Genomic DNA, 27,398 nt, shown 5'->3' with positions numbered 1-27,398 from the left:
CCGAGGGAGGCGCTGGAAGCTTCGTGGCGCTGGGCGCTGGGAGGGAAGGAGGCGAAATCGGATTCCGCAGAGGCAGGGAGGGAGGGAGGGACCGAAGGACGCGCGCCCCAACCTTCGGGCGGCGGGGAGGGGTCCGTGCCAAGCGGGGAGAGGTGGCCGCGTCTTCCCCGAGCGCATCTGTGGGCCCGGAGATGCGCCGGCGCGCAGAGAGCCTGGCTGCGCGGAGACGCAGTTCCAGAGCGGGGCCTCCCAGATCCTGGGGCGCCGGAGCCGGGGGGCCCTGGATCCCCTTGCAGTTGGTTTCAGCCGGCAGCTAAAAATAAACCTCCCGGGGCTTCCAGGGGCGACTCCAAGTTCACGGGTCGCCGACCCCCCACAGGAACCTGCCCTGCTGCTGTGAGTTGGAGAGCCCTGCCTCAGCCCTGTGAATGTTACCAGTAGGTGGAAGATTCGTTCTGCCCAGGGCGGTGTGCACAGGTGGAAAAATCTGCAGGAAGTGATTGACTTCTTCTCTGAAGATTTTCAGTTTAAAATTTGGGCAGACCCGGTCTTTTCCTCGCGTCTGGGGAGGGGACGCTAGAATTTCAGCCGAGCTTTGGGTCTGGGGCCGAAGATCTTGGGTGTCTGTGTCCCCGGAAGGTTTTGATTTGGAAGAAGTGAAGTGGGTTGGAAAGCGGGTTTTGCTTTGTGATGGGCTTTTCTGCTGGGACCAGTGAGATTCCTTTGCTAAAGGTAATCATAGCCTTTCTATCTGAAAAATAGGATTAAGAGGCAGCTGCGTGGCTTCCACATCACCCCCCTCCCGCCCCCCGGACAGATGTTCTTTAGTGGCGCCCCCAGATTGGGTTTAACACTGCACGTTTGGGGAACTGAAGTCAGGGTCCACGGACACACTGTCATTCTGTGTTCTCTCACCTACAGTTGGGAGGAAAAGATGTTCACTGTGCTGACCCGCCAACCCTGTGAGCAAGCAGGTTAGTATCTCCGAACAGGCAGCAAGTGTGATATTGACAAGGCACAATCCCGGCTTCAGCCCCCAGTGTTTTAACGCCTGTCCCCTGCCAATGACTTTAAGGTCTTTGGTTTGAGCCTCAGTTGCTCGCGAGGCTTTCACCACCAGGCATGCCTCAGGTGGAAGTAAGGCTTTCCATCAAAGTTAACACAAAACGAGGACTAACGTAACGTGCATGTTTTGCTTAAATGGTGTTTCCGGGTTGCATAATCCACTAATTTGGCCCTTTGTGGTTTCCCTTACCAACCTGTGTGTGAAGGTTTGCCTGAGAGTATTGTTGATTCTGTGATGAGTTGCGAGGTACTCAGATCACTCCTCTACTTCCACCCAAGTGTTGCTGCTGGCACAGCACCTACGGCACCCGGCGCTCCCCACCCCACCCTAGGTCAGCGTTGTTACCCCTGACCCCGGAGGCACATGTGCAGAACTCTCACACACCCGCTTGCAAGCTTGCCCTGCCTGCCTGCCTCTGGAGTATGTTTTGCGGTTGTTCGTGTAGAAGCCCAGAAGGGTCTGGCCTCTCTACTCTCAGGTAGACCCCTTGTAATTACGGGGTTTGTTCACTCCTAATGACAGCACAGCTCTGGGCTGTATCCCCTAAATGAATGAGACCTGGTCTGGTCCATTTTGCCTTGTGATACGCTTTTCTGCTGGGGCAAAGGTCTGCTTAAGGGTAATCATAGCTTTTTACCTGAAAACTGCTGAGGCGAAGGACTGGGGAGTCCAGGGTGGTCAGCCACTGCTCACGTATCACCACCCTCCCTGCCCTGGACAGATTATCCTTAGTTGCGTCCCGAGACTGGGCATTCTTGTCTTCCAAAACGATATGATTTTAGGATAGTAGAAGCAGTTTATACAAACCTTTTTCTGTAGAAGGAAATTGTACCTAAAGAGCTAATTTACTTTGATTTCCAGGTTTTCCCCCAAAATGCTTTCAAATTTTAACACATATGCTGTAATACCACACATGAGGCTAACTTGTTACACTGTTTAATTTAGCAAATTAAAGTTCTCCCGTGTCTTGTTAGGGGGCCGGAAAGTGCCTTAAACCTGTAAAGCTGACACTGACATGTGACATATTCTTTAAATGTTGATGCAGACTCATGTCCGCGGATAAACTGGTTTCTGGCTAGTTCATGTACTTTTATCTGGAATCACAGAAAAGTGATCTGGGACCCATTTAGAGGCTCTGAAGGTCAACTTCACAGTGGCTGGCCTCCCTCCAGTTGCTGTCACATACAATTCTGCAGTGAGTAACTTTAGGTATAAGTCGTTTTGCATGCACGGGGCTAGTTCCGTGGCATAAATTCCCAGAAGTGGGATTGCAAGTCAGATGGCACACACCTCTGGAACTTTGATAAACATTGACAAACCACCCTCCGTTGATGGTGTGCCGGTCTACACTCCCAGTGACAAGGTAGGAGAATTAGGTGTTGGGTGACCATCTTGAGTAACAGGAAGTGTCTGTACCTCAGGGAAATCAGAAAGGGCGAAGAGAGTTGGCTGTTCTGAGCTACAGAGATGCACTACGTGACTGGCCTTGCCAGCTACTCAGTACTGTGATATAATCGGATATTGAGACCGAACCTAATTCTATACAGTTTTATACACATGCCCTTTTTTCTTTCCAGAAAAATATCTCCTAGAAACAACGAAGAAGCAAAGCCTGGGTTATATGATCTACAAGTAAATGTTCTAGAATAGGAACACACGTGGCTATAGAACACTTGAAATGTAGCTAGTGAGACAGAGGAACTGAGTTTTTGATTTTATTTTAATTCGTCTACATTTATTTTTTTTTAATGGTTATTTATTTTTGAGAGACAGAGAGAGACAGAACACGGACAGGGGAGGGGCAGAGAGAGAGGGAGACACAGAATCCGAAGCAGCCTCCAGCTGTCAGCACAGAGCTCCACACGAGGCTCGAACCCAGGAACCGTGAGATCATGACGTGAACCAAAGTTGGATGCTTAACTGACTGAGCCACCCAGGTGCCCCGATTAATTCATCTACGTTTAAATGCCCAATTGGTGATGTTTACAGCAGCACTTTCAACAATAGCCAGATTACAGAAAGAGCGCAAATGTCTATCAACACATGGATGGATAAAGAAGATGTGGTTTATATATACAATGGAATACTGCTTGGCAATGAGAAAGAATGAAATCTGGCCATTTGCAACAACATGGATGCAACTGGAGGGTGTTATGCTAAGTGAAATAAGTCAGAGAACGACAGATACCATATATTTTCACTCGTGGGGAACTTGAGAAACTTAACAGAAGGCCACGGGGGATGGGAAAGGGTAAAAATAGTTACACACAGAGAGGGAGGGAGGCAAACCATAAGAGACTCTTAAATACAGAGAACAAACTGAGGGTTGATGGGGGGTCAGGGAGAGGGGAAAATGGGGGATGGGCATTGAGGAGGGCACTTGTTGGGATGAGCACTGGGTGTTGTATGTAGCGATGAATCATGGGACTCTACCCCCAAAACCAAGAGCACACTGTATACACTGTATGTTAGCTAACTTGACAATGTTAAAAAAAATAAAAATTAAATAAATAAATAAATAAATAGAATGCCCAATTGATAAGAGACATATTGGGATTATCTGAATCCAGTGATCCTTCTGTGATGCTAGTGTTTATCATATTTCAGCCAATTGGGTATCACCATTTACATTTATGTCATAGTTTTACCAAGACTATTATTTAGTGAATATTTTTTTTAATTTTATTTTTGTTAATTTACATCCAAATTAGTTAGCATATAGTGCAACAGTGATTTCAGGAGTGGATTCCTTAATGTCCCTGACCCATTTAGCCCATCCCCCCTCCCACAACCCCTCCAGTAGCCCTCTGTTTGTTCTCCATATTGAAGAGTCTCCTCTGTTTTGTCCCCCTCCCTGTTTTTATATTATTTTTGCTTCCCTTCCCTTATGTTCATCTATTTTGTCTCTTAAAGTCCTCATATATGTGAAGTCATATGATATTTGTCTTTCTCTGACTAATTTCGCTTAGCACAATACCCTCTAGTTCCATCCACATAGTTGCAAATGGCAAGATTTCATTCTGATCGCTGAGTAATACTCCACTGTGTATATATGCCACATCTTCTTTATCCTTTCATCCATCGATGGACATTTGGGCTCTTTCCATACTTTGGCTGTTGTCGATAGTGCTGCTATAAACATGGGGGTGCATGTGCCCCTTTGAAACAGCACACCTGGATCCCTTGGATAAATGCCTAGTAGTGCAATTGCTGGGTCGTAGGGTAGTTCTTTTTTTAATTTTTTGAGGAACCTCCATACTGTTTTCCAGAGTGGCTGCACCAGCTTGCATCCTCAAGTCAATATTTTAATTGAATGCCTTTTTATGTTTAAAAAAAAAAAGTATAATTTATATACAGTGAAATGGATAGATCTTAAGTTGTGCCCCTAAATTGGGTACCCTTGTCTTCCAAAAGGGGATGTTTTTAGGATGGGACAATTTCTTTTTTTAATTTTTGTCATGTTTATTTATTTATTTTGAGAGAGAGAAAGAACACAAGCAGGGGAGAGGGAGGGGGGGGGAGAGAGAGAGAGAGAGAGAGGGAGAATCCCAAGCAGACTCCACATTGTCAGCACAGAGTCTGACACAGTGTTCGAACCCATGAACCGTGAGATCATGACCTGAGCCAAAATCAAGAATCAAACCAATTGAGACTCCCAGGCACCCCAGGATGGGGCAATTTATTGAAAAAAAATTTTTTTTAAGGGAAATTATACCTAAGGAGTGGTTTACTTTATTTATTTGTTTGTTTGTTTGTTTATTTTCTGCCCTGAGGAATTCTGTCAGTCTTTTATTTTTCTTAAACCTTTTTTTTTTAATTTCCCCCCAGAAGGGTTTACTTACTTACTTACTTATTTATTTATTTATTTATTTATTTATTTAATATAACTTATTGTCAAATTGGCTAACATACAGTGTGTAAAGTGTGGAGCTGGTTACTTTAATTTTCACATTTTCCTCAAAGGACTTTGAAAGTTTTGATGAATTTTGACAAAAGCACGCACCCATATACTCCACAATTCTGTGAAGATATGGGGCATTTCTATTACCCCAGACAGTGCTCCTGTGTTCCTTCCCGGGGAACCCCTGCCCCAGCCCTCTAGACTGTCACTGTTCTCATCTTAGTCACCTGCCTGTTTTAGAACTTCACGTGAATGGAATCATTTCGGTACAGAACGGTATTTGTTTCTTTCTTTAAAAAAAAAAAAAAAAAATCTGTTGCTACTGCATTTATGAAATTTCCATTAGCCCATACTGGTTTCTTACGACCCAAGTAAATATCTGCTCAACATGATCTAGTCAAGTGGGGCGCCTGGTTGGCTCAGTTGGTTAAGCATCCAATTTCAGCTCAGGTCATGATCTCATGGTTTGTGGGTTCGAGCCCCGCATCAGGCTCTGTGCTGGAGCTGGCTTTGGATTCTGTGTCTCCCCCCTCTCTCTGCCCCTGCCCAGCTCACGATCTGCCTCAAAAATAAATAAAGCATGAAAAACATTTTTTAAGTGATCTAGTTAAGCAATATTAATCATTAGTCCATTATGGTAATCATGTACCTTTATACAATACAGATATAATTATCTTTATTCAGAGGCTATGTATTTAGATGAAGATGATTCATGTGCTTCTTCTTTTTGTTTTGTTTTGTTTTGCTTTTAAATGAGTATAGTTTCCATGTTGTGATTAAACTACGAGTACCAGAGATGACATGACCCCTTTGGGAGTGAACACGTGGGTCTAGTGATTCTTTGTGAATGTAGGGGAGACCCTATACCTTCACTGAAGACACAGGAAAAATGGCTGAGGTTGACGTCTTACTGGAAACTCAAATATTTCAGAAATGCATACATGTTACTGTTTCCTTGACAGTATGTCACTGAGTACTGAGCCTGATAATCATTGACTATATCTGAAGCGTAGTATTCATTTCTCTTTGTCTGATGTTATTTTTAAATGAAATATTATACCGCTGGCATTAATAGAAAACCCATATTTTTTCATCTACATTGAAGTAAATGTTATTGTAAAGCATCTCAGGGCTGACCGATAATATGCATAACACGTTTCGGGAGATACCAGGAAACTAAACCACGCACCCCTTCTCTGCAAATGGCGTTTTAGTTCCCTTTCTGGAGAAAAGATAAATGGGCTTTGGAGCCCAATCACTCGTCTGCCTCAAAAAGTCTTGGCCTTACTAAAGCCAGAGGAAGTGCTGTAGGCATGCAGTCGTGCACCCAGTCCTTGGATGCTACAAAGAAGGCCAGTGCCTTGTTCCTACTTTCCCCTCATGTGTCTTCTGGGTCTTTCCATTTTAGGCCTCAAGGCCCTCTCCCGAACCCCAGCCATCATCGCCTTGGTGGTCTTGATTTTGAGTGTTGTGGTGCTTGTGACCATCACACTCATCCAGTTTCACCAGAAAGAGGTCCTCCTTCCAGGACTGAAGGTAAGTGAAGGGATTGGCCCTGAAGGGATGGGCTATGACGTCAGGTATTCTAAGGCCGTGAGTTAGAAGAAAACCCTTTACCCCATCTCCAGTGGGGGAAGACCCAAGGAAGAGCCCAAGGATCCTTGACATAAGACCCAGGGGAGAAGCTCTGGACATACTGGCTTTGTGCTGTTTGACACTACAGATTGATAATGGTGACCCTTCTCCAAGGACTGTGTGGCCTTGCTTTGACTCCTGACTGTTGGAGCCCAAGCTAGACCTTGTAGCCAAGGATTCCAGAAGGCTGCCAGAGATCTAGCAGCTTGTACATTTCCCAAGACCACACAACCCTGACCATGAGTGAAGACAGGGAGACCCAGCCTCCTCTTCTGGCCTGATCTGGTAAACAAGACATCAATGACTTGAAAAGGTCCCCTTGAGCTGTATTTGTGCAACCTCTCTTGAGTCTAAAAGTGTGCCATGATCCCTCTGACTCTTCCCCTTGAAAAATTACTCAGGCCCCGTGCTCAGTTTCAGAGGCTACTCTTAGCCCTTTTGATAAGTGCCCAAATGACCTCTCAAATGATGTCTGACAGTCTGAGAACCATATACATCACCCCAGCCTTGGATGTAAGGGTGATGGGAGGTGATCCTGTGCAAGACTGTCAGACGAAGGGGAAAAGAGTCCTTCAGTCATTTTGGGTAGAGGTTGGCAAAATTTTTCTGTAAAGAGCTAAGTACTACATATTTAGACTTTAAAGGTCATTATAGTCTCTGTCACGTATCTTTTTTTGTTTGTTTCTTTCCTATGACTCTTTAAAAATGTACAAACCCTTCTTAGCTATAGGGCCATAGGAGCCAAGAAAACCAACTGTTATTTGAATCTCATTTAGCCTTTACCCTTGATCTCAAGAATCCTGTCTACATCTTCCTGCTCTTAGTGACTATTCAAAGGCTGTATTTGAAATAGAAGTTTTTTTTTTAATTTTACAAGATAAAAAAGAAACTAATATTGCCTCGGCTGTGTGGGTGAGTTAGACCCACCATTCTGAGGCTGCTCTTCTGAAGGATCAAAGTAAAACTCCTTTAGATGATGGCATTTGGTTCTTTTATAAGACATTTTACTTAAGAATCTCAGTCCCCCCCCCCCCCCCACTCCAGGGGCGCCTGGGTGGCTCAGTCGGTTAAGCAACCAACTCTTGATTTCAGCTCAGGTCATGATCTCACGGTTCATGAGATCAAGCCCCGAGTTGGGCTCTGCGCTGACAGCATGAAGCCTGCTTGGGATTCTCTCTGCTTCTCCCCTGCTCATTCTCTCTCTCTCTCTCTCAAAATAAATAAACTTAAAAAGATCTCAGGCCCCCATGAATAACATGAAGAAAAAAAAAAAAAAAACCTTATGCAACTGTCCAGTGATGAGAGAAAACCAAATTATCTGGTTGTCTAAAGACAATAGCCAAGGCCAAGAGAAGCCATTTTCCCAACCTCCGGGCACTGTCTTCTCTAAACTGCATAAAATCAGGATTGCAACCAGGAGAATCACCATCTCCTTATGCTTTGTAAACTTTTCAGCTTGGTGAGCACTTTTCCCTGAATTATCTCATGTAACCCTTGTGGCAGCGATAGCAGGGGGACAAAGCAAGCATTGTCACCCCCACTTTGCAAGTGAGGAACCATGGGTTTGGCCAGTGGATGGCAGGACGGGAACTGAAACCTTGTCCCTCCTGTTCCCAAGGCCAGGGCTTTCTTCACTACCTCCCTCCTCTCCCTGATCCTAAGTTCAGAATGAGGGACCCAGAAGGAGGTACTGACCTTGACTAGAGAACTTATCCTCCTTTGCACAGGAGGGATGGGTGGGGGAGGGTGGGTGCAGATGCAGGAAGGCTTGCTGAACGGGGGGATGGAAGTACCCCCCAATTGGGGGCAAGACTAATGCCACTCTTAAACCCCAGGAACCACTCTTACACCCCATATTTCAGAGGAACCAGGTCTAGCTGTATTCCAGGTTTATCTCTCTCCATGGCGCAAGGGAATGTGCCCACCCAGAGTCATGCGTCCCCTTCTAGAATGTGCTGTGGTGCCTGAGACTCCAGAAGCCAGGGTCTGTGTGGACCTCCTCCTGAGGACCGGCCTCACCAGTGATCTGAGGGGTGGCAAAGGGGCAGCCATTTGCAGGAAGTGTAGACAGGGCGTGGATATGGGGTCGGAGCTGTCCCACCTTCTATAGTCAGCATACAGGTGCGTGAGGCTCTTTGCTCTGTGGATTTGCCAGGGGTGTGGGGTGAGGACGGGTGGAAGTTTGGAGGGAGAGTAAAAGTCTTCATTTAAAAAATTTTCCCTCAGGCCCTGCAGAAGTTTGGGATGGGTTGGTTAAGGCAGTTGACAGCCGCTAGCTTCCACTTGTTCTAGGAGGTAAGAGGGAAGTCCTCTGTTCATACTGGAGGGGCGTGGAGGGATTAGAAGAGTAGAAGAGGAAACTGAGTAGAGAAAAGTAGACCCCAGGGCAGTAAGGAGGCTACCATTGAAAGAGAGGACCACACATGTCTCAGGCTCCTGGGTCAGGTGGGTTCCCCTGATCAAAGATGTGAGTGAAAGCAGGCCATCTGGGAATGACCCGAGGAAACACAGGTAGGGGGTGGGAGGTGAGACAGGAGGGAAGGCGGCCCCTGGAGGGCCTGCCACCCAGCAGGTTACCACCGTGGGCAGTGGGGGCTCAGTCCTGGGGAGGACTCTCAGTCTGGGAGCCAGTGTAAAACTCATCCCCAGGTGAGTCCTCTACCAAAGGGCATCTGGAACACCCGCTTCGCGGGTATCCCACTCAAGGACATACTTACACGACCAACTTCCACTAGTCATTGGCGGAGTGGCTGCTCCCTGGGAGACGCTAACCCCCTCGTATCTCTGGCACGCTGCATGCTCAGGGGGGTTCGGCCACTAGAGAAAGGCTTTAGACGCGTGGAAAGCGCATGGTTGGACAGCACAGCGGTAAGGCCTGAGGAGTGTGGGCAGGGAACCCTCCAGGACTATTCCACGTGGATATGATTACTCACGGGTGAGAACGGAGGAGCAGAGAGGGTGGGTCGCTTCTCACCGTTGCTCGCACTGGAAACGGCAGACGTGGGACCTAAGAAACAAAAGAGAACAGAAAATAGGGCCTCGGACGAGGGTTTAGAAGGACCAGAAGCACCACGCTCGCCAATTAGCAGACAGTTCGTTCAAAGAGGGGATCTGTAATCTGCTCAGAATCGCGCTGCCAGGCCCCGGTCACAGTTGCAGGGGACAAGAGGTTGTATAACCCTGGAATGTTGACTCAGAGGACTCCTTCTGCTTAGCTGGGTGGATTAAATGTGAGAAAAGACAGATGTTCTGAGCCGGGGGTACCGGGAGCAGAACGGCCACCTGAAAGAACATTCCACATGCAGCCCTTCTCAGGTTGAGGACAAGCCTCTTGTGTTTGGCTCTTCGGTGTGTGCCAGGGGTGGGAAGGGCACTTGTGGAAGTGAAGCTGAATGAATTCAAGGGCTTTTACGTTGTGATGTTTGTGTTTTCATAACCTTGAACGTTGTTTTGCCTCTGTGTAAAAATGACAGCTGGTTATGAGAGCCGGCTCCACAATGGCCTGGGGGGGTGGGGGGGGCTGGAATTTTCCTTAAGACCCTAATGAAAGGTCATGATAGCTGGCTATTACATGCAACCTTGGCTTACCTAACCGTGGTCTATCGGAGTTTAAGAGCAGAAGTATCAAAACTCAGTCAAGGGTCAACGCGTGCCCAGTGCCATTTTCATTGTTGCTGGTCCAACCTGCTCCACCAGCCTGAAGGGTAAACATGGTGGCATCACTTCTGTTTTTCACTCGGCCCCCCACCTGCTTCCTTCTCATGAAGTCCAATCTCTTCCTCTCGAGACTTCTCCCTCCCCAGCCCCAATCACAACTGTCTAGAAGCCCTGGAGTTTCTCAGTCCAGGATGATCAGTACCCCATTGCCGCTGCCCCTTGCGGCCACAGGACATCAGTGTCCAAGAGGGGCCTACATAGTCCCGCTCGGGTCCCATGAGATCACCGTATTGGGTCACACTCCCGTGCTTGGCCGCTATTCTCCAAAGCACAACCACGAGACCAGGCTGTGCTAAAACCATTCCCTTGTAGGGGCACCTGTGTGGCTCCGTCGGTTAAGCGTCCGACTCTTGATTTTGGCTTAGGTCATGATCTCATGCTGCGTGGGTGTAAGCCCCGCCCTGGGTCTGCGCTGACAGTGCAGAATCCGCTTGGGATTCTCTGTCTCCCTCTCTCTCTCTCTCTGTCCTTCACCACTTGCATTCTCGGTCTGTCTCTCAAAAACAAACAAACAAACATTCCCTTGTAACCCTCATTGGTTATCAGTCATCAGCCGGGATCTCTGGTGCCTTGTGGCCCTCCCTGGTTACCCCTTAGAGAGCGAAAGTTGGATAATTAGTTTCTTCCTTTCCAGACAGATGTGGCTTCTTCATCACATCGGTCCACCTCCTCTGTAGTCAGATCTGCACACTACTTAGCTACAAGCTTGCTTTTGAGGGACTTTTTGTCTGAACAAAGAAAGTCTGCTCTACGCACCAGGCATCTTTTTTTTTTTTTTTTTTTTGAGAGACAGAGAGAGAGAGAGTGTGCATGTGAGTGGGAGAGGGGCAGAGAGAGGAGGGGGGAAGAGGATCTGAAGCAGGCTCCGAGCTGATGGCAGAGAGTCCAAGGCGGGGCCCGAGCTCACAGACTGTGAGATCAGGACCTGGGCCAAAATTGGGTGCTCGACCGACTCCCTACCGAGGCACCCTAGGCACCTCATTACTAAACAGTCAACCCTGTTAGACCTGGTTTCCTTGGAACTCAGTGAAAGCATGGGGGCTGTGTGTAGAGGTCTGACGGCCAGTTAGAACCAAGCTCGGGCCCAAGTCTGTGACTGTGGGCAATGATTTACCTCTGTGAGCCTCAGTTTCCCCATGTGTCGAGTGGGAAGGATGACCACACCTGCCCTGTAGATGCAACACTAAAGCACCTTGGGCAATGCCTGGCATATTAGAAGTGCCCCACAAATGTGTATTACTGCTAGGATCCCTCTTGTTATGCCAAGAGGGATGATGATGGTGATGGCCATGGATGATGATGACAGTGCCAATAACAAATCTAAGAAAACTGTTCTTACGACTTTTGCTTTTGTTAGAAGCTCACACATCCCTTAAGTTTTGGATCATGGGCTTCTCCCGGAAGACCGTTTCCTTTCGGTTAACCCACTGAGTGTGTCTCCGGTTCTACGTTCAAGCCACGTTCTTTTCTGACACTGCGTTGGACAGGGGGTTGCTCACTGCCCAGCTGAACTGAATGAAATCAGTCCCCATCCCACCCACTCCATCAAACCACATTGAGTTCCGCTGATTTAGGTAAGGGAGCTCTCGAAAAGACCAACTTTTCCACTTTGGAAAACGTCAGCGAACAGTGGTGGGGTGGATACCTAGTCCTCAGGAGTAGCCCCGGGCTCAGGGCTGGTCCCTGTCAGCGCATCCGGCAGGTGCCCGAGGGGAGGGCCAGCTGCTCCCACCTTGGTGAACATTGGATGCCAGCTGGGATGACGATGATCGTGAAAATGGCCCTTCTTCCTCCTTCCTGAGCTTGGCGCAGCAGCCCCAAGCCTCCTTCACAGGGAAAACGCACTCTTTGTGAAGAGCTGGGATCCAGAAGATCTGGGAAGGGTGGGGACCCTGCAGAGTGGTTGCTCACGTGTGCTCCCTCCTGTAGTCAGGACCCGGTGTGGAGGGGCCAGGGGCCGGTGCTGGGCTGGTGGGGGGTCGGCAGCAGGAGGGAGGAGAGAAAGCGGACTGGTAGGGAGGCTCAGATCGCTTGAGTGCCCGGTTTCCTTCAGTGCCACCTGTGCGTTATCTCCGGGTGAGCAGGCTGTGAACAATGCCTTCCTTGTTCCCCCGGGGGGTGTCATGTCAGGATCCCCGTCAGCATTCGTCAGACTGAAGGCTGAGATTAGCAGGGTGTCTAAGTTCAAATACCGACGGACGCAGGATGTTCCGTCTCAATATAATGGGAAAGCTGCGATTGAGGAGCTAGGGCCACCCGTTTTTATTCGGTCCCCTTGTTTCAAATGAAACAAGCGTTTGTTGACAGTAGAAAGCTGGAGCCCTCCCAAATGGCTAGCATCAGGGAATTGGTTAAATGGATTATTGTACATCTCACGGAAGAGGTGGGGAATGTATTGAAAGCGATATCAGTATTTTTATTGGCGGCGAGAGATGTACACGATACACTTTTTATGTAAGAACAGAGCGTTGGAAAAGTCTACGTGCAGTGTAATCCTGGGTTGAATTGAAAACATATGTGTGACCGCATTTTCATATATGTAGCTGTATGCACAGGCGGCCATTAGAAAAGATATATAACAAGGTGTTATAACAATGGTGGGATTTGAGGGGTGTTATTTACTTCTCTTTCCTCTGGTCTTTGTGGTTTTGTTTATTTTGCTTTGTTGATCTTTCCATATCGCCTGTGTTTATTGAGCAGCCACGAGTGTTAGGCATAGGGTCTGTTTACTTCTGCAAGTTAAGTTGTCTGCCCACGAGGAAACCCAGAGACGTTAGGCCTCTTGCTACCTAGGGTCTCAAAGCAAGCAAGCATCCATCTGAGTTCGACCTGCTTCCAGAACCCAAATTCATCTTCCTCCCTGAGACCAGCTAGCTTAACCCAACAGCAGTGGAATTGGAGAAAAGCTCCAGAAGCCTCCACTGCCCTGGGCTGACTCCAGGCCCACGCACATACTGACCTAGGTCAGCATTACTCATTCCAATCCCCGTAGGCTGCTAACGCATGCCCTTTCCTGCTCAGGCTTGGTCCAGGGCCTGGGCTGGGCCACACCCTCAGGGGAGGAAGCTTCCTGGTGCCTGCCTCAAGGTGGGGACATCGTCCAGGACTCCTAGCCTGCTCTCCTGAGTACAGCTAGTCCTAGCACTGCTCTGGCAGACCCCCCTGTCTGTCCATGTACCGTGTTACCAAAGGGGGACAGTATGTCAACGTTAGTTGGCATTTTGGGGTTTTTCTCCTTAATTGTGAATACCTTCATTCTGCAGGCCAGTGCGGGTATTGACGTGTGTCACCCTTGTGAGAATTTCCTATATTTACTTCAGTCTTATTGGCCTGGAAGTTTGAAGAACAGAGGGCAGCAGGCGACTATTTTCATTTCCCTCCTGAGGCCCAGGTGGCTTCTGTCCCCCACCTCAGAGGTCTGGAAGAGGAAGAATCAGGGAACAAGTAAGATCCTCGGAGTATTAATTTTCAACCTTGGCTGCATATTGGAATCACCAAGGGAGCTTTAGAAACTGCGGATGCCTGGGTCCACTCCCGGAGATTCTGATTTAATGGGTCTGGGATGTGGCCTTGGCCCTGAGAGTTTCCAAAACTCCCCAAGTGATCCTAATGTGGGCCAAGAGTGAGAACCATGCCCCAGAACACCTGACCCACCCCACCCCCATCCCCTTCCCCCACAGCCCAAGGAGACAAAGTTGGTTTGGAGAAACTCGGTTTTTTCCCTTGGTCAGCCCCTCCCCAAATGAAGCAGTGTGGATTACCCTCTGGAGAATATTCGGGGTTCTCGGTGGCCCATTGGAAAAGAGTCCTCAGAGAGGCCCAGCCCATTTCTGACTCTCCCTTCCCCCTTTTGTTCAGTATGGAATCGTGCTCGATGCCGGGTCTTCCAGAACCACCGTCTACGTCTATCAGTGGCCAGCGGAGAAGGAGAATAATACTGGAGTGGTCAGTCAAACCTTCAAGTGTAGTGTGAAAGGTAAGGCCCAGACTGTGTGCGGGAGGCCCAAAGGGAAGCAAGGGAGAGTCCTAAGGGCCTTCGGAGGCCTGGAGGGATCCCAAGAAGCTGCCTGGAGGCAGGAATGAGCACTGCACTGGGCGTCAGGAACATATGTCATCCAATGGTAGTGGCACTCCCCATCCATGCAGTGACCTTGGGCCAGTCACCCCCTTCCTCTGGGCTTCAGTTTTCTCATGTCTAAAACATGGCGGTGCGTGGTGTGAGATTTTACCCTGCCACATTTGCTCGAATGCTGACGGAAGGCACAAGTCTCCTGGGTCAGAACAAAGGATGGTTTCTTACTCACAGTAATAGCAGTAGGCAGAGTATCAGCATTTTCTTGTGCTGGTTCTCTGAGTTTCACTTTGCACCAGGTGATGTAAGGAGGGCCAGATAGTATCTGCTCGCACGGTGGGTCGTATTACAGAAGAGGAACCCCGAGATTAGGGAATCTGAGACATTTATAATGCCTGCCTCTTGATCTGGGGGGGAAACACTGTCTCTATCTTCTGAGCCTTGAAAGTATAATCCGGAGCAAAGGCAGTCGGGGCTTCTGCTCGTAGGACATGCAGAAACATGAGGGAGTCGTGGAAAATTGTATTCCAGTAGGGGAATTGTATTCTAATTGGCCGTGTATGTCAGGGTGGGGGTTGGTGGTGGTAGAGATAGATGGACAAGGCATAACCAGCTGGCCATGGCTCGGGTCCAGTAAAGCTTGATTTATAGACCCTGAAATTTTGAATTTCATATAGTTTTCAAGTGTCACAACATAGTCTTTTAATTTTTTCCCTAGTATTTAAAATTGTAAAAACGGTCTTAGCCCACGGGCTGTACAAAAAAAAAAAAAAAGGTGGTGAACTGGATTTGGCCTGAGAGATGCCCACCCTTGAGACAGAACATTCTCGGCATCTTTAATGACCCTCCACAACATAGCCTGAATTTTACATTCACTGTTTCCTTTGTCCTTCTTACAGTTTCATCCTTATGCGTTTAGTTTTTCCTGTTTTTGAAAGCGGGATCAAACATGTATACACATAAATGGAGTCAACATTTATTCTTCTGTAATTTGCTTCGTTTACGGACATCGGGTTTTTAAGATCCATGTGTGTTAATAGGGAGGAGAGGAAGCTCATACGTTCTTCCCTGTTGATGGGCATTTGTGTTTCCATGATTATGGAAGGAATAAGGTTGAGTATGTTTATATTTTAATTTACTTATAACATTATAAGTTATAAATATGCTTATGTATTTTATATTTATATGTCACATGACCATTTCTGGTTTTGTGAAATTCCTATTGACTTTTTCTCATTGACTTATTGGGGTTCTTTTTTTTTTAAGGTTTATTTATTTTGAGAGAGACAGAGTGTGAGTGGGGGAGGGGCATAGAGAGAGGGAGACACAGAATCTGAAGCAGGATCCAGGCTCTGAGCTGTCAGCACAGAGCCCATCGTGGGGCTCGAAGCCATGAACCATAAGACCATGACCTGAGCTAAAGTCGGTCACTTAACCGACTGAGCCACCCAGGCACCCCCGGAGTTCTTTATACATATTGTGAATATGAGTGCCCAGCTAGCATCATTATTATGTTGTTCTCATATTTCCTCACAGCTAGTGATTTGTCTTTTTAAGTCTCTTCATTGTGTCTTTTGGTGAATAGAAGTTCTTTCTATGTAGGCACAATTATCAGTCTTCTCTTTTATGGTTTTGCTCTTGTGTATTTAAGAAATCCTTTAGCCTGAGATCATAAAGATATCCTTCAGTGAAAGTTTTATAATCTTGTCTTTTATATTTAAGGTTTATTTATTTATTTTTTTTAATTTTTTTTTTAACATTTATTTATTTTTGAGACAGAGAGAGACAAAGCATGAACGGGGGAGGGTCAGAGAGAGGGAGATACAGAATCTGAAACAGGTTCCAGGCTCTGAGCTGTCAGCACAGAGCCCGACGTGGGGCTGGAACTCACGGACCGCGAGATCATGACCTGAGCCGAAGTCGGCTGCTTAACCGACTGAGCCACCCAGGCGCCCAAGGTTTATTTATTTTTGAGAAGGGGGGGGGGAGAAAGAGAGAACGAGTGGGGGGAGGGGCGGGGAGAGAGGGAGACAGAGAAACCTGAGCAGGCTCCACACTGTCAGTGCAGAGCCCAGTGTGGGGCTCGAACCCACAAACCGTGAGATCATGACTTGAGCTGAAACCCAGAGTCAGACACTTAACCAACTGAGCCTCAAGTACCCCACAATTGAGTCTTTGGTACACATAACCAACCCCAGTTAGTGAGTGTGTGTCTGTGTGTGCCTTTTTATTCTTTTAAATGTATTTATTTAAATAAATTATGTATTTAAATTCAAACACAGTGTAGTATTGGTTTCAGGAGTAGAACCCAGTGATCCATCCTTTATGTGTGTGCCTTTCTAAAAACCACCCTCTTCAGAGCATCATGATCTCTGACTTGGCCTGGAGCTTCCTGACCAGGATGTTAACACATCCTGAATGTGTTACTGAGGTATACGCTCAGCCCACGGACAACAGGTTAGAGACCCTGGACCGGTTCCCCCGGCCCCAAGCAGCCTCCTTCATTTGCCTCCATGATCTGCCCAAAGATAATCATCTCTGGGGGTCATGGCATTGAAAAAGCTGGGAAGCAGAATTAGCCTTTCCCACAGGGAGACTAACAGAGATCTTTGAATAACAGGGTGAATTCTGATCATCTGCCTTTCAATGGAGGGCAGCCAGGAGCTCACCTACCCCGGTACCTAGGTGTCCAGGTTAGGTTGTCGATGAGCGGATATTGAGACAGAGTTTGGGATGCAAGGTAATTGTGAGAGATCCATACCTGTGGGGGGAAGGGGGAAGGAGGAGGACTGGCCAGAAAGAGAAGTCGTACTGCCACATGGGCCTGACGGAGCTCCGGGCGATCAGTTATCTTGCATGGCCCAAATTGGCTGGGCTGCGACACCCCCGTTGCCCTCAGTTGTCGGATGGCGGCATCCTGGGAAGAGCAAGACGTTGAGCCAGGCAGCTGTCTGCAGCTAAGGCAAACCATGAAGGAGCTGACAGCGGAGACCCTAAGCCTTTATTTGAAGGGGCGTCTGCCTGGCCTCTCTCACAACGGGGCACTCGGATGTTTTCTGAGTACCGATTGCGTTGTTATCCACAAGACACGGGTGGCCACGGCCTTGCTCGGAGCTCAGCCGGAGATCCCCTCTCTGCTGTCCTCACTTCTGAGCCATCTCCTCCCCTTCAAGCGTGAAGAGGGCAGCCGGATGTTCATTTTGAAAGGTGAGACCAGCCACTTCCAGAAAAGAGAGGGTCGTGTAGGGTAGTCGTTAAGACTTCACCTCATCCCTCCCGTGTGAGTTCTGGGATGTTTCTGACCTCTCTGAGTTTTGACCTGTTCATCTCTAAAATACGAAGCATGAGAATAGTAATGCCCATCCCCGGGGAATCATTTGAAGATTCAATGACGTGATATGTGCAAAGCAGGTAGCAAATGTGTGGCATGTGGTAAGCACTTAGTAAGTGTTAGCTGTTATTATTCATGGCACGGTTTAGAGCTCCTGGATATTCTTGCCACGAAGTTAGTCTGTCCCAGATCTGTCTTTAGACCCGGAGAGCAATTCAGCCAAGTCAGTCCTGATGATCTTCTGGCTGTAGGGGGAGATGTGACCTTCATGGGAGGGGCCCTTGGCCACCCAGGATGTGATTTAGGGCAGGGTCATGGAGCCCACACCGTATCCATAAATGAGTCTTCCCTTTGATCGTAGTAGCCTCGGGGATCCATATATATACTCCAAATGACCAGAAGACCACAAACTAAATCGCAAAATACAGACTTGAAGTTTGGCAAGTGCCATCGCCTTGAAGACACGTGGCTTCTCCAAGGATAATTTGGGTTTCTGGTTTCCCAGTTGCAAATTTCCCAGGGCTCCCCTGCCTTGGCCAGTCTGAGGGGGTGGTGAACGCTTGCTTGCCCTGCAGTGTTTCCCGGATACCCAGGCTCTTGGAGATTTCTTTCTTGTGGGCGAGGAGGGACCTGGTGCGTATCATCACTCCTCACTTGCCGCTGTTTTCCTGAGTTCACCGGGTGCTGCCTTAGCTGCTGGTCCCCATGCTGGTGTCTGAAGCTCTGGCTGCTTGTCGTAAAGCCAAGGAGGCTTTACGGAGGGCACCGGTCCCCTACACGCCCCTCCTGTCTTTCGCGGACAGGAAAGGCACCGGAGGGCACCGGTCCCCTACACGCCCCTCCTGTCTTTCGCGGTGTGCGGTTCTCAAGCCTGCTGCTATCTCCTCCCACAAAGGACATTCACGTGTTCCCTTTAAACCAGTGCTTGAACTCTACTGGGGCCTAAGTGTAGCCATCTCCTCCATTGAAATGCCTTAAGGAGTTGCTTTGGGGACCTGGCCATTACAGTTTTGAAAGCATCCTTTGCCTGGGTACATATCCTCGAGTAAGTTTTGTGTCATCTGTCCAGCCGCCTTTCTCCAGACTGGAATAGCAGTTCCAACCCTCCTTTCTTAGGGTTGTGAATCCCAGGATCCCATGAGCCCATGATCCCATGAGCCCAATCCCGTCTTCCCTCTAGGAGGCTTATGGGACCTTATGCAAATAGGTCTCAGGTGACATGCTCAGATACCCCAAGTTTTGACATTCCAGCAAGGTTCCTAACCAGTCCCTTTCCAGAGACCAGCTCTGGCCGATCCAGATTGAACTGCATGATCCCCTTAGTATAGAGTTTCATACTGGTTTGAAAATCTCATTGACTGATTGATTGATTCATTTATTTCATAAATATGTATTGAGTGCCAACTGTTTGCTGGTAACTGTTCTTGACACTGGGGATTCCACACTGAAATATACAGGGGCACCGGGCTGGCTCAGTCGGTGGAGCATCTGACTCTTGATCTTGGGGTCATGAGTTCAAGCCCCACGTTGGGCACAGAGCTTACTTAAAAGTAAATAAAAAATAGGGGCGCCTGGGCGGCTCAAGTCGGTTAAGCATCCAACTTCGGCTCAAGTCATGATCTCACCGTTCATGAGTTCACGCCCCGCGTCGGGTTCTGTGCTGACAGCTCAGAGCCTGGAGCCTGCTTCCGATTCTGTGTCTCCCTTTCTCTCCCCCTCCCCTGCTCACGCACTCTCTGTCTCTCAAAAATAAACATAAAAACTTAAAAAAAAATAGATAACAATAAATTAAAAATAAAAGATAAATAGGTAAATAAAATATACAGTCTGTGCTGTTGTGGAACTTGCATTCGAATCGAGGCGATAGATCAGAAATAAATGGGTATGAAACACGTCAGGGAGAAGTGCTGTACGGAGAAAGCAGCGAGGTAGGCGGACAGAGAGCGGTCCTGCTGTTTTTGACAGGATCATCAGGGAAGGACAAAGGAGGGGACAGTTACGCAGAGGCAAAGTGTGAGCCGTACACATTTTTGAGGGAAGAATGTGCTCAACAGAGGGCCCGGCAAGGGAGAAGGCCAGGGGTGGAAGCCGCTCGGCATTTTCTAGGAAAGGCAGAGGGGCCAGTGTGGCTGGGGCAGGATGAATAGGAGGACGAAAGGTGAGAGATGAGGCCAGAACTTCGGCCAAGGCCAGCTCGTGGAGGCCCTGAGCTGCAGTGAGGCGTCTGACTTGCGCTCAGATGCGGCTTCCTCGGAGTATCCTGGGAGGCCACTAGGAGATTCTGGTCAGGGGACTAACATGGATATGACCTCTATGTTTCACGGAGCATTCTGGATGTAGAACATGGAGTCAGAGGCTGCGACCGGAAGCAGGGTCACCAGGGCTATTATGACGTCATGAAGTTATGATGTCATGAAGTTATGACTTGATGGTGGTCTGGCGGAGACTGTACTTGTCAGCGTGGGGCGAGTTTGCTCCCCAGAGAACATCTAACAATGTCTGGGGACATTTTTGGATGTCCCCACTGGGGTTGGGGATACTTCTGGCATCTAGTGGTGGCCAGGGATGCGGCTAAACACTGCGCAGTGCGCAGGACGGCCCCACAGCAAAGAACTGTCCGGCCCCAAATGGGGGTAGTGGCAACGTGCAGAAACTGATCTAGAACAGTGCTGGGGAGGGAGGGGAGGAAGTGCTCAGATCTGAGAGGTATTTTGAAAGTAGAGCCCGGGCGCCTGGGCGGCTCGGTCGGTTAAGCGTCTGATTGCGGCTCAGGTCATGATCTCGGGGTTCATGGGTTTGAGCCCTGCATGGGGCTGTGCCCTGGCTGTGCAGAGCCTGCTTGGGATTCTCTCTCTCTCTCTCTCTCTCTCTCTCTCTCTCTCCCTCTCCCTCTCCCTCTCCCTCTCTCTCTCTCTTCCCCTCCTCCACTTGTGCATGAGTGCACGCTCTCTCTCTCTCTCTCTCTCAAAATAAATAAATAATCTTTTAAAAAAGAGAGACTCAAGAGACACACAAGCCAACTGGAATGGATGGAATTTATTTGGACTCTAATTCAAACAAACTGGGAGAGAAAAAGAGAGAGGTGGGGGGAGGGAGAGAGGGAGGGAAAAGGAGAAAACGGGCACCTTAACTAGAATTTGGTTCTGTTCATTTCTACAGGCGTAGTAGCAGGCAGGGGCTCACGCCGCTTTAAAAGAATTCTTGCCTAACTCTACTTTCAATTCTTTCTGTGATCGTTCATTTCAGCTTCATGGAGATTTCTGACCAAGCCGAGGAACCCTGTCATGGGTTTGTTTGAGTTATAGGTCTCTCTAGCTGTGTTATTTCTTGTCGACATTGATAAACGTGGACTTTTTGGTACTCTTTCATATTTAATGTTTAGGATAACATCTTAAATCACATATAGTTATGCCACAACGTTTCCTGAAGATAAATCATGACAAGATTCCTTTTTTCCCCTCTATGTTTGCACGCATGGAATAGATTTGAATTTTTGTTTCATTTTTCCTGTCCCACCTTTTACTGTGTGTCTCAAAACCCATTGGGTGGAAGTTCTGTGAAGAAGTGAATTTACTAGAGCACCTGGCTGGCTCAGTCAGTGGAGCGTGTGACTCTTGATCTTGGAGTTGTAGGTTCGAGCCCTGCGTTGTATGTAGAGATCACTTAAAAATGAAATCTTTAGGGGCGCCTGGGTAGCTCAGTCAGTTGAGCATCTGACATTGGCTCAGGTCATGATCTCTCTGTTCCCGAGTTTGACAGCTGACGGCTCAGAGCCTGGACCCTGGTTCAGATTCTGTGTCTCCCTCTCTCTCTGTCCCTCCCCCACTCATGCTCTGTCTCTCCCTCAAAAACAAATACACATTAAAAATTTTTTAAATTGGGGCTCCTGGGTGGCTCAGTCGGTTAGGCGTCCGACTTCGGCTCAGGTCACGATCTCGCGGTCCGCGGGTTCGAGCCCCGCGTCGGGCTCTGGGCTGATGGCTCGGAGCCTGGAGCCTGCTTCCGATTCTGTGTCTCCCTCTCTCTCTGCCCCTCCCCCGTTCATGCTGTGTCTCTCTCTGTCTCAAGAATAAATAAACGTTAAAAAAAAATTAAAAAAAAAAAAAAAGAATGAAATAATACCATCTCTGCAGTTCGCTCTGTAGGGAGAGACGGACGACACCAGAGGTGATCATTGTGAGAGCTGGGAGGTGGGCACAAGGGGGTCCATTATACCTTCTTCCCTACTTTTATTGATGTTTGAAATTTCCGTAATGAGACCTTTTTCTTAAGCGGCTCCTGTTTCATTTTTTCGCTTTTGTAATTCCTTCCTTCCGTATTTGGGGAGTTGACACTTCAGTGTGACCACACGGGACTCAGCACATCCCCCCACTCGAGCCCACTGATTCCCAAAGCCGATTTGGTGTTTATTTCGAAGTTGTGTTGCTCTTGTTGGTTCCTGGGAATGCTAAGAAGTGCTGACTGCTTGCTCCTCAGGCTCTGGGATCTCCAGCTATGGGAAACACCCCCAAGATGTGCCCAAAGCCTTTGAGGACTGCATGCAAAAAGTCCAGGGGCAGATTCCAGCCCACCTCCATAGATCCACCCGCATTTACCTGGGGGCCACGGCGGGGATGCGCTTGCTGAGGTAAGGGCTGGGGTGGCCCCACGGAGCCCATCTGACCGAAATCAAGAATGTGTGGAGCCTTGCCAAGAATGAAACTCTCTGCCTGGGGACAGATCCGAAAGAAAGAAGCCCATATTCTGCCATAAATTTAGGCTTTAAAAGTTGGGACGCTTTTAGTCTTTATTTTAATACCCAGAAAGAAACTGCTCTAAAATGGATTCCCTCCACCTTGGTGATTTTCCCGAGAACTCTGGGGAAAAAAAAGGCAGGTGACGTGAAATCCCATGGGGTATACCTCTAGTTTTTTAGAAAAGTAAAAACTGTTTTGGATGCCTGGTCTTCTGACCCCGGTGTGCTAGCAGCCACCCTGAGTGCGACCCACAGTTACGTGGCGTCTACTCACGTACACGATCTCGCTGCAATCTGCTTTACAAGAGTGGTTTTTCACTGGGGCGCCTGGGTGGTTCAGTCAGTTCAGCGTCCGACTCTTGATTTCAGCTCCGCTCACGATCTCACGGTTGTGAGATCGAGCCCCGTGTCAGGCTCCACACTGATGTGGAGTCTGCTTAGGATTCTCTGCCCCTCTCCTCCCTCTAAAAAAATCAGTGGAATTTCTGCCCTTCACCTCAGGCAAAGCCTTTGCAGCTATCAGGAAACAAACAGCTCATTTCATTCAATTTAGCAGTTCCTTCTAGATTTGTAGCCATGACTTTTAGCCCAGTTGCACTGTGTTCAAGTGCCCTTTCGATCTCTCTTTTTTTCCCCCATTATTGTAGCTCCTTGACCTTGAAATAAAGGAAAAATAGTTTTTATTTTTATTTTTTAAGAGAATATATTTCTTTTTCTTTAATGTCTATTTTTGAGAGAGAGAGAGAGAGAGAGAGCTCACAGGGGAAAGGCAGAGAGAGAGGGAGACAGAGGATCTCAAGTAGGCTCTGCATGGTCAGCACAGAGCCTGATGTGGGACTCAGACTCACGAACCTTGAGATCATGACCTGAGCCGAAATTAAGACCCAGACACTCAAGCGACTGAGCCACCCAGGCGCCCCAAGAAAGATAGTTTTGTTTTTTTTTTTTTAATCAAACTTAAATCTACGCAGGGTAAAGCCTGCTCTGAACTTTGAAAATAAGGCTTTATCCCCCAAAGATGACCCTCATATTGCTTCAAAGCCACTTTGTCTGTGGTGCCAGTAACATAAAATTGTATGTGTGGGCATAAAGAAGATACACCGAAACAAACAAACAGGGCCACTTTAACATGATGATTAAAAGAAATCACTCGGTTGGATTGGGCCTGTTCCTTGAGGTTTTCCTCTCCTTGTTTCTATCCCTCTATCCTCGTTGACCGAACAGAACGTGGGAGAAAGTTGCATGTCTTTGCCCTGCTTGGAATCTGCAGGGTGTTTCAAAATGATTGCGTTTACCTGAAACAAATGATACAGAAATGCCTTCCTTCTGCCTTTTCCTTTTTTATGGAAACAAAGCATCCGACTTTCTCTTAGTTGCTTTTTCTCCCACTCCTCTCAGTGAGGAATAATTAGAAGACTCTGTGACTTACGGGCCCTGACAAAAACCGTGGAATAGGAAGTTCGCCACTTGGGAAAACAGTGAATGTCCCATTTGAATAAATTAAATATTAACTCCTCCTTGTAAAACTTTCTGATGGTAATCCATTCCTTCTGAGGATCTAGCTGATGTTTCCATTGAGAGAAAAGTCGACTATTAAAAAAAAAAAAAAAAAGCATTTAATGAGAATCCTCTGGGAGGGGAACTGATAAAACTAGGAAGATTCTTGGATTATTTTCCAAACAGTGATCACTTGTGGCTGAATTAGAATGGACCTCAGCTTGTGGCATGGCTCTTTCTCCTCCTTGAGCCAATAGTGAGCCAGTGCCCCGGTTTTCTTAACCCCGTGATGAAAGGGGAGGTACCCTCCCAAGTGAATGTGCTTCCATAAGGTAAAATGGCAGCCAATGAACAATAGTATAATGCCCCGTCATGGGTGATATTAGAATACTATGTTTCCACTTTCCCGTGGGTCAGCGCACTGATGGATTCCAATCCAATGACGGCCATGATAGCCGTTATATACCCTCATGATGAAGCCTTCCCTGAGAGCAAAGCAGAGACTGCTGAACGCCTAACCCTCTTTCTTTCCCCCCTCCTCCTAAAGATCCCCCTTCCTTCTGGCCTGATGAGGGCTCCTCTATATGATGCCCCCGGCGGATTCCTTATGCCACCCCTATGCCTTCACCAACCCCCTTTCCTGTGCTGATCTGAGACAGAGCAATGGTGATTAAGCAGAAGGCCCTTTTGACCAGCTGGTTGCTAGCGAACAAGACAGGAACAGGTAGGGGAGGAGAGAACAAGGGGTGTTTTTACATAAAGCTGTCTGCTTGGCGGTGTTGACAGGTAACAAGGGCATCTTCCTTGGTTGCCTGGGAGGTTTTGACTTGTGAAACGTTGCCAGTTTTGCACACATCTGGAAAATCATCCCTGCCAGCAGAGGGGTGGGGAGGTTTGCCTTTTCACCTGAGTGACATTATTTGAAGACTCTCTTGTCCAGGCACTCAGCCTTTTGTGTTCTGTGCCTTGCATAGGTTACAGAATGAAACAGCAGCTAATGAAGTCCTTGCCAGCATCCAAAACTACTTCAAGTCCCAGCCCTTTGATTTTAGGGGTGCTCAAATCATTTCTGGGCAAGAGGAAGGGATATATGGATGGATTACAGCCAACTATTTAATGGGAAATTTCCTGGAGGTGTGTGAAAACAAATGCATGGTTTTTAATTTTGCTATCTATCCCGTCCCCTGTGGGTGGTCACTTAAGCAGAGGTGCATGCTGACAGGGGCATCTGTCCTGTGTCATCCCTATCATCTACTGCATTGAGGAAACAACGATGAGACAATAGCCAAGAAAATACACATAGAGCTGGGGCAAAAACTGCATCGTAAATAGGACCAAATGCACAGGGGAGAGGGAATATCATCACTTTACTAGCCGATAAGAAATTGGAGGTGGGGGGATCTAAATCTAAAGGCTATGGGTTTTTTGAAGGGTAGCTGGAGAATGACTCTTCTAAGAAGCTCCACAGCCCTCTGGAACTTCCAGAGCCCTCAGGCAGTCTGCTTCCCAAACCATCCTGTGTCCCCGGGTCCCTTACCCTGCCCTGCCCCTTGTGCAAAGGAAAGCTGACCCCCAGGGACAATCACCGTGTTACAGAGGACATGAGCCTTATCCAGCCCAACACCTATCTTGTTCCCCCTCAAATATATTCTTAAATTTTAGTTAATTGCCAACAGTTCATATTTTAGAAACGTCACACTCACACACACACACACACACACACGAAGAAATGTCATATACAAATGCACATTTCTAGCTTTCCCTGACCCCCACAACCCGCAAAAGCTGGAAGCACTGGTCCCAGTGGGCTCACGTTGGCAATAACCAACCGGAAGAGTGTGGCTAGACCGGAACAGAACGTGGCTCGTGCGGTCCCCAGTTTGCCACAGTCCCCCACCTAACCTTCCCTGTCGTCCCCACCTAACCTACCTCGTTCGTTCATGTTGCCTGTCTAGCCCCTGGAAGCATTTGAGTTCGCCACCCTTGAAATAAAAGAGCGTTTTGGCCTCCAGATGCTCATGTCAGACTTCTTAGCAAAAAGAGCTGGGCCTTGGGTGGAGAGTCCCGGGCAAACAGAGATGGTGCCTCTGGCCTTTTCTCTTGTTTCCTTTCCCCACCGTGCAGAAGAACCTGTGGCATATGTGGGTGCATCCAAATGGAGTGGAGACCACAGGTGCCCTGGATTTAGGCGGTGCCTCTACCCAAATATCCTTCGTGGCCGGAGACAAGGTGGGGCTGAACAGCAGCCATATCATGAAAGTGTCCCTCTACGGCTATGTGTACTCGCTCTACACACATAGCTTCCAGTGCTACGGCCGCAATGAGGCTGAGAAGAGGTTTCTGGCCATACTTCTTCAGGTACCTGAGCCGGGGGGGTGGGGGGGTGGGGAGGGCGGGTGGAGGGGAAGGGGAGGGGCGGGCAGCAGGCGTTCCTTTGGGGGTCTGGAGGGGAGGGCGCCTTCTGGGGTCTGCCCATCCATCTTCTGATGGGATCGGAAACAAGACCAGTTTGCCAGTTCACTCACGGGGGTCCAAGCTTGCTCGCCCGCTCCCTGCGTTGTACTGACCACTTCCAGTGTATTTGAGTCCGAAGTCTAGGGAAATTACAGGGCACCAGATGTTTGGCAAACGATGCAAGACCTGGGATCCCTTTGCGGACACAAGCGGCTTGAAACCAACAGCTAAATAAACCTGAGAATCTTGTGACTCCCCCGAGTGCTGACAAGATAATGAAAGTGGTCCCAAGAGAAATACTTGCTGACAGGGGAGAGGACTGAGCCCTCCCCGGGTGCGGCCTCCTTTTAGATGGGCCTATATTAGGTAGGTTTGATGCCCTTTGTACGGTGGGATTTGGGAGTAACCGAATGCCATCACATTGGTCAGTAATTGACACAGTAACTGTCCCTTGGCCCAGACGGCTTCTTCAGGCATCAACTGGAAGCTTGTCATTAATATAGAATTATTATTTCTTTAATGTTTATTTTTTTGAGAGAGGCAGAGACAGAGCTTGAGCGGGGGAGGGGAAGAGAGAGAGGGAGACACAGAATCCGAAGCAGGCTCCAGGCTCCGAGCGGTCAGCACAGAGCCCGACGCGGGGCTCGAACCCACGGATGGTGAGATCATGACCTGAGCCGAAGTCGGACGCCCAACCGACGGAGCCACCCAGGCGCCCCGAGGTTGTCGTTAATATAAACTCAGTGTTAGTGTGGTGTGTGTGTCAGTCAGCACTGACTCCAGGGATACCCTAGACCCCAAATTCCAGTGCTCGGGGGACATCAGTCTCAACCATGCATGGCTGAGCAGGGAAAATGAAAATGAAAGAAAGGGACTTTGACCACCTAGAGGGGCATGAGGCCAGCCAGAGGCCACAGATCCTGGCTTCTGGTGAGACCCAGGGGCAGGGGACAAGGGCTGGGTCAGCCTGTGAACATAGTGGACACAGCA

The 27,398-nt window shown here is 48.3% G+C and overlaps 1 protein-coding gene across 2 annotated transcripts in view; it reads left to right on the top strand.

Annotated features, from left to right (window-relative positions):
• The first annotated feature begins 587 nt into the window (after positions 1 to 587).
• The window catches only part of ENTPD3 (ectonucleoside triphosphate diphosphohydrolase 3), a 44,042-nt gene continuing 17,231 nt past the window's right edge, over positions 588 to 27,398 (top strand). The window contains exons 1-6 of one of the 2 annotated variants that reach the window (XM_053903954.1): positions 588 to 974; positions 6,376 to 6,503; positions 14,178 to 14,295; positions 22,199 to 22,349; positions 24,929 to 25,088; positions 26,079 to 26,312. In XM_053903954.1, the coding sequence (XP_053759929.1) occupies positions 818 to 974; positions 6,376 to 6,503; positions 14,178 to 14,295; positions 22,199 to 22,349; positions 24,929 to 25,088; positions 26,079 to 26,312 (948 nt within the window). In that variant the 5' untranslated portion in view covers positions 588 to 817. The remainder of the gene's footprint in view (positions 975 to 6,375; positions 6,504 to 14,177; positions 14,296 to 22,198; positions 22,350 to 24,928; positions 25,089 to 26,078; positions 26,313 to 27,398) is intronic. The other variant, XM_053903953.1, reaches the window with a different exon arrangement.

The sequence above is a fragment of the Panthera pardus genome, unplaced genomic scaffold (genome assembly GCF_024362965.1).
Source record: "Panthera pardus isolate Hobbes unplaced genomic scaffold, ASM2436296v1 HiC_scaffold_16, whole genome shotgun sequence".
Taxonomy (NCBI): domain Eukaryota; kingdom Metazoa; phylum Chordata; class Mammalia; order Carnivora; family Felidae; genus Panthera; species Panthera pardus.
This window is presented reverse-complemented; position numbering and strand designations above follow the sequence as displayed.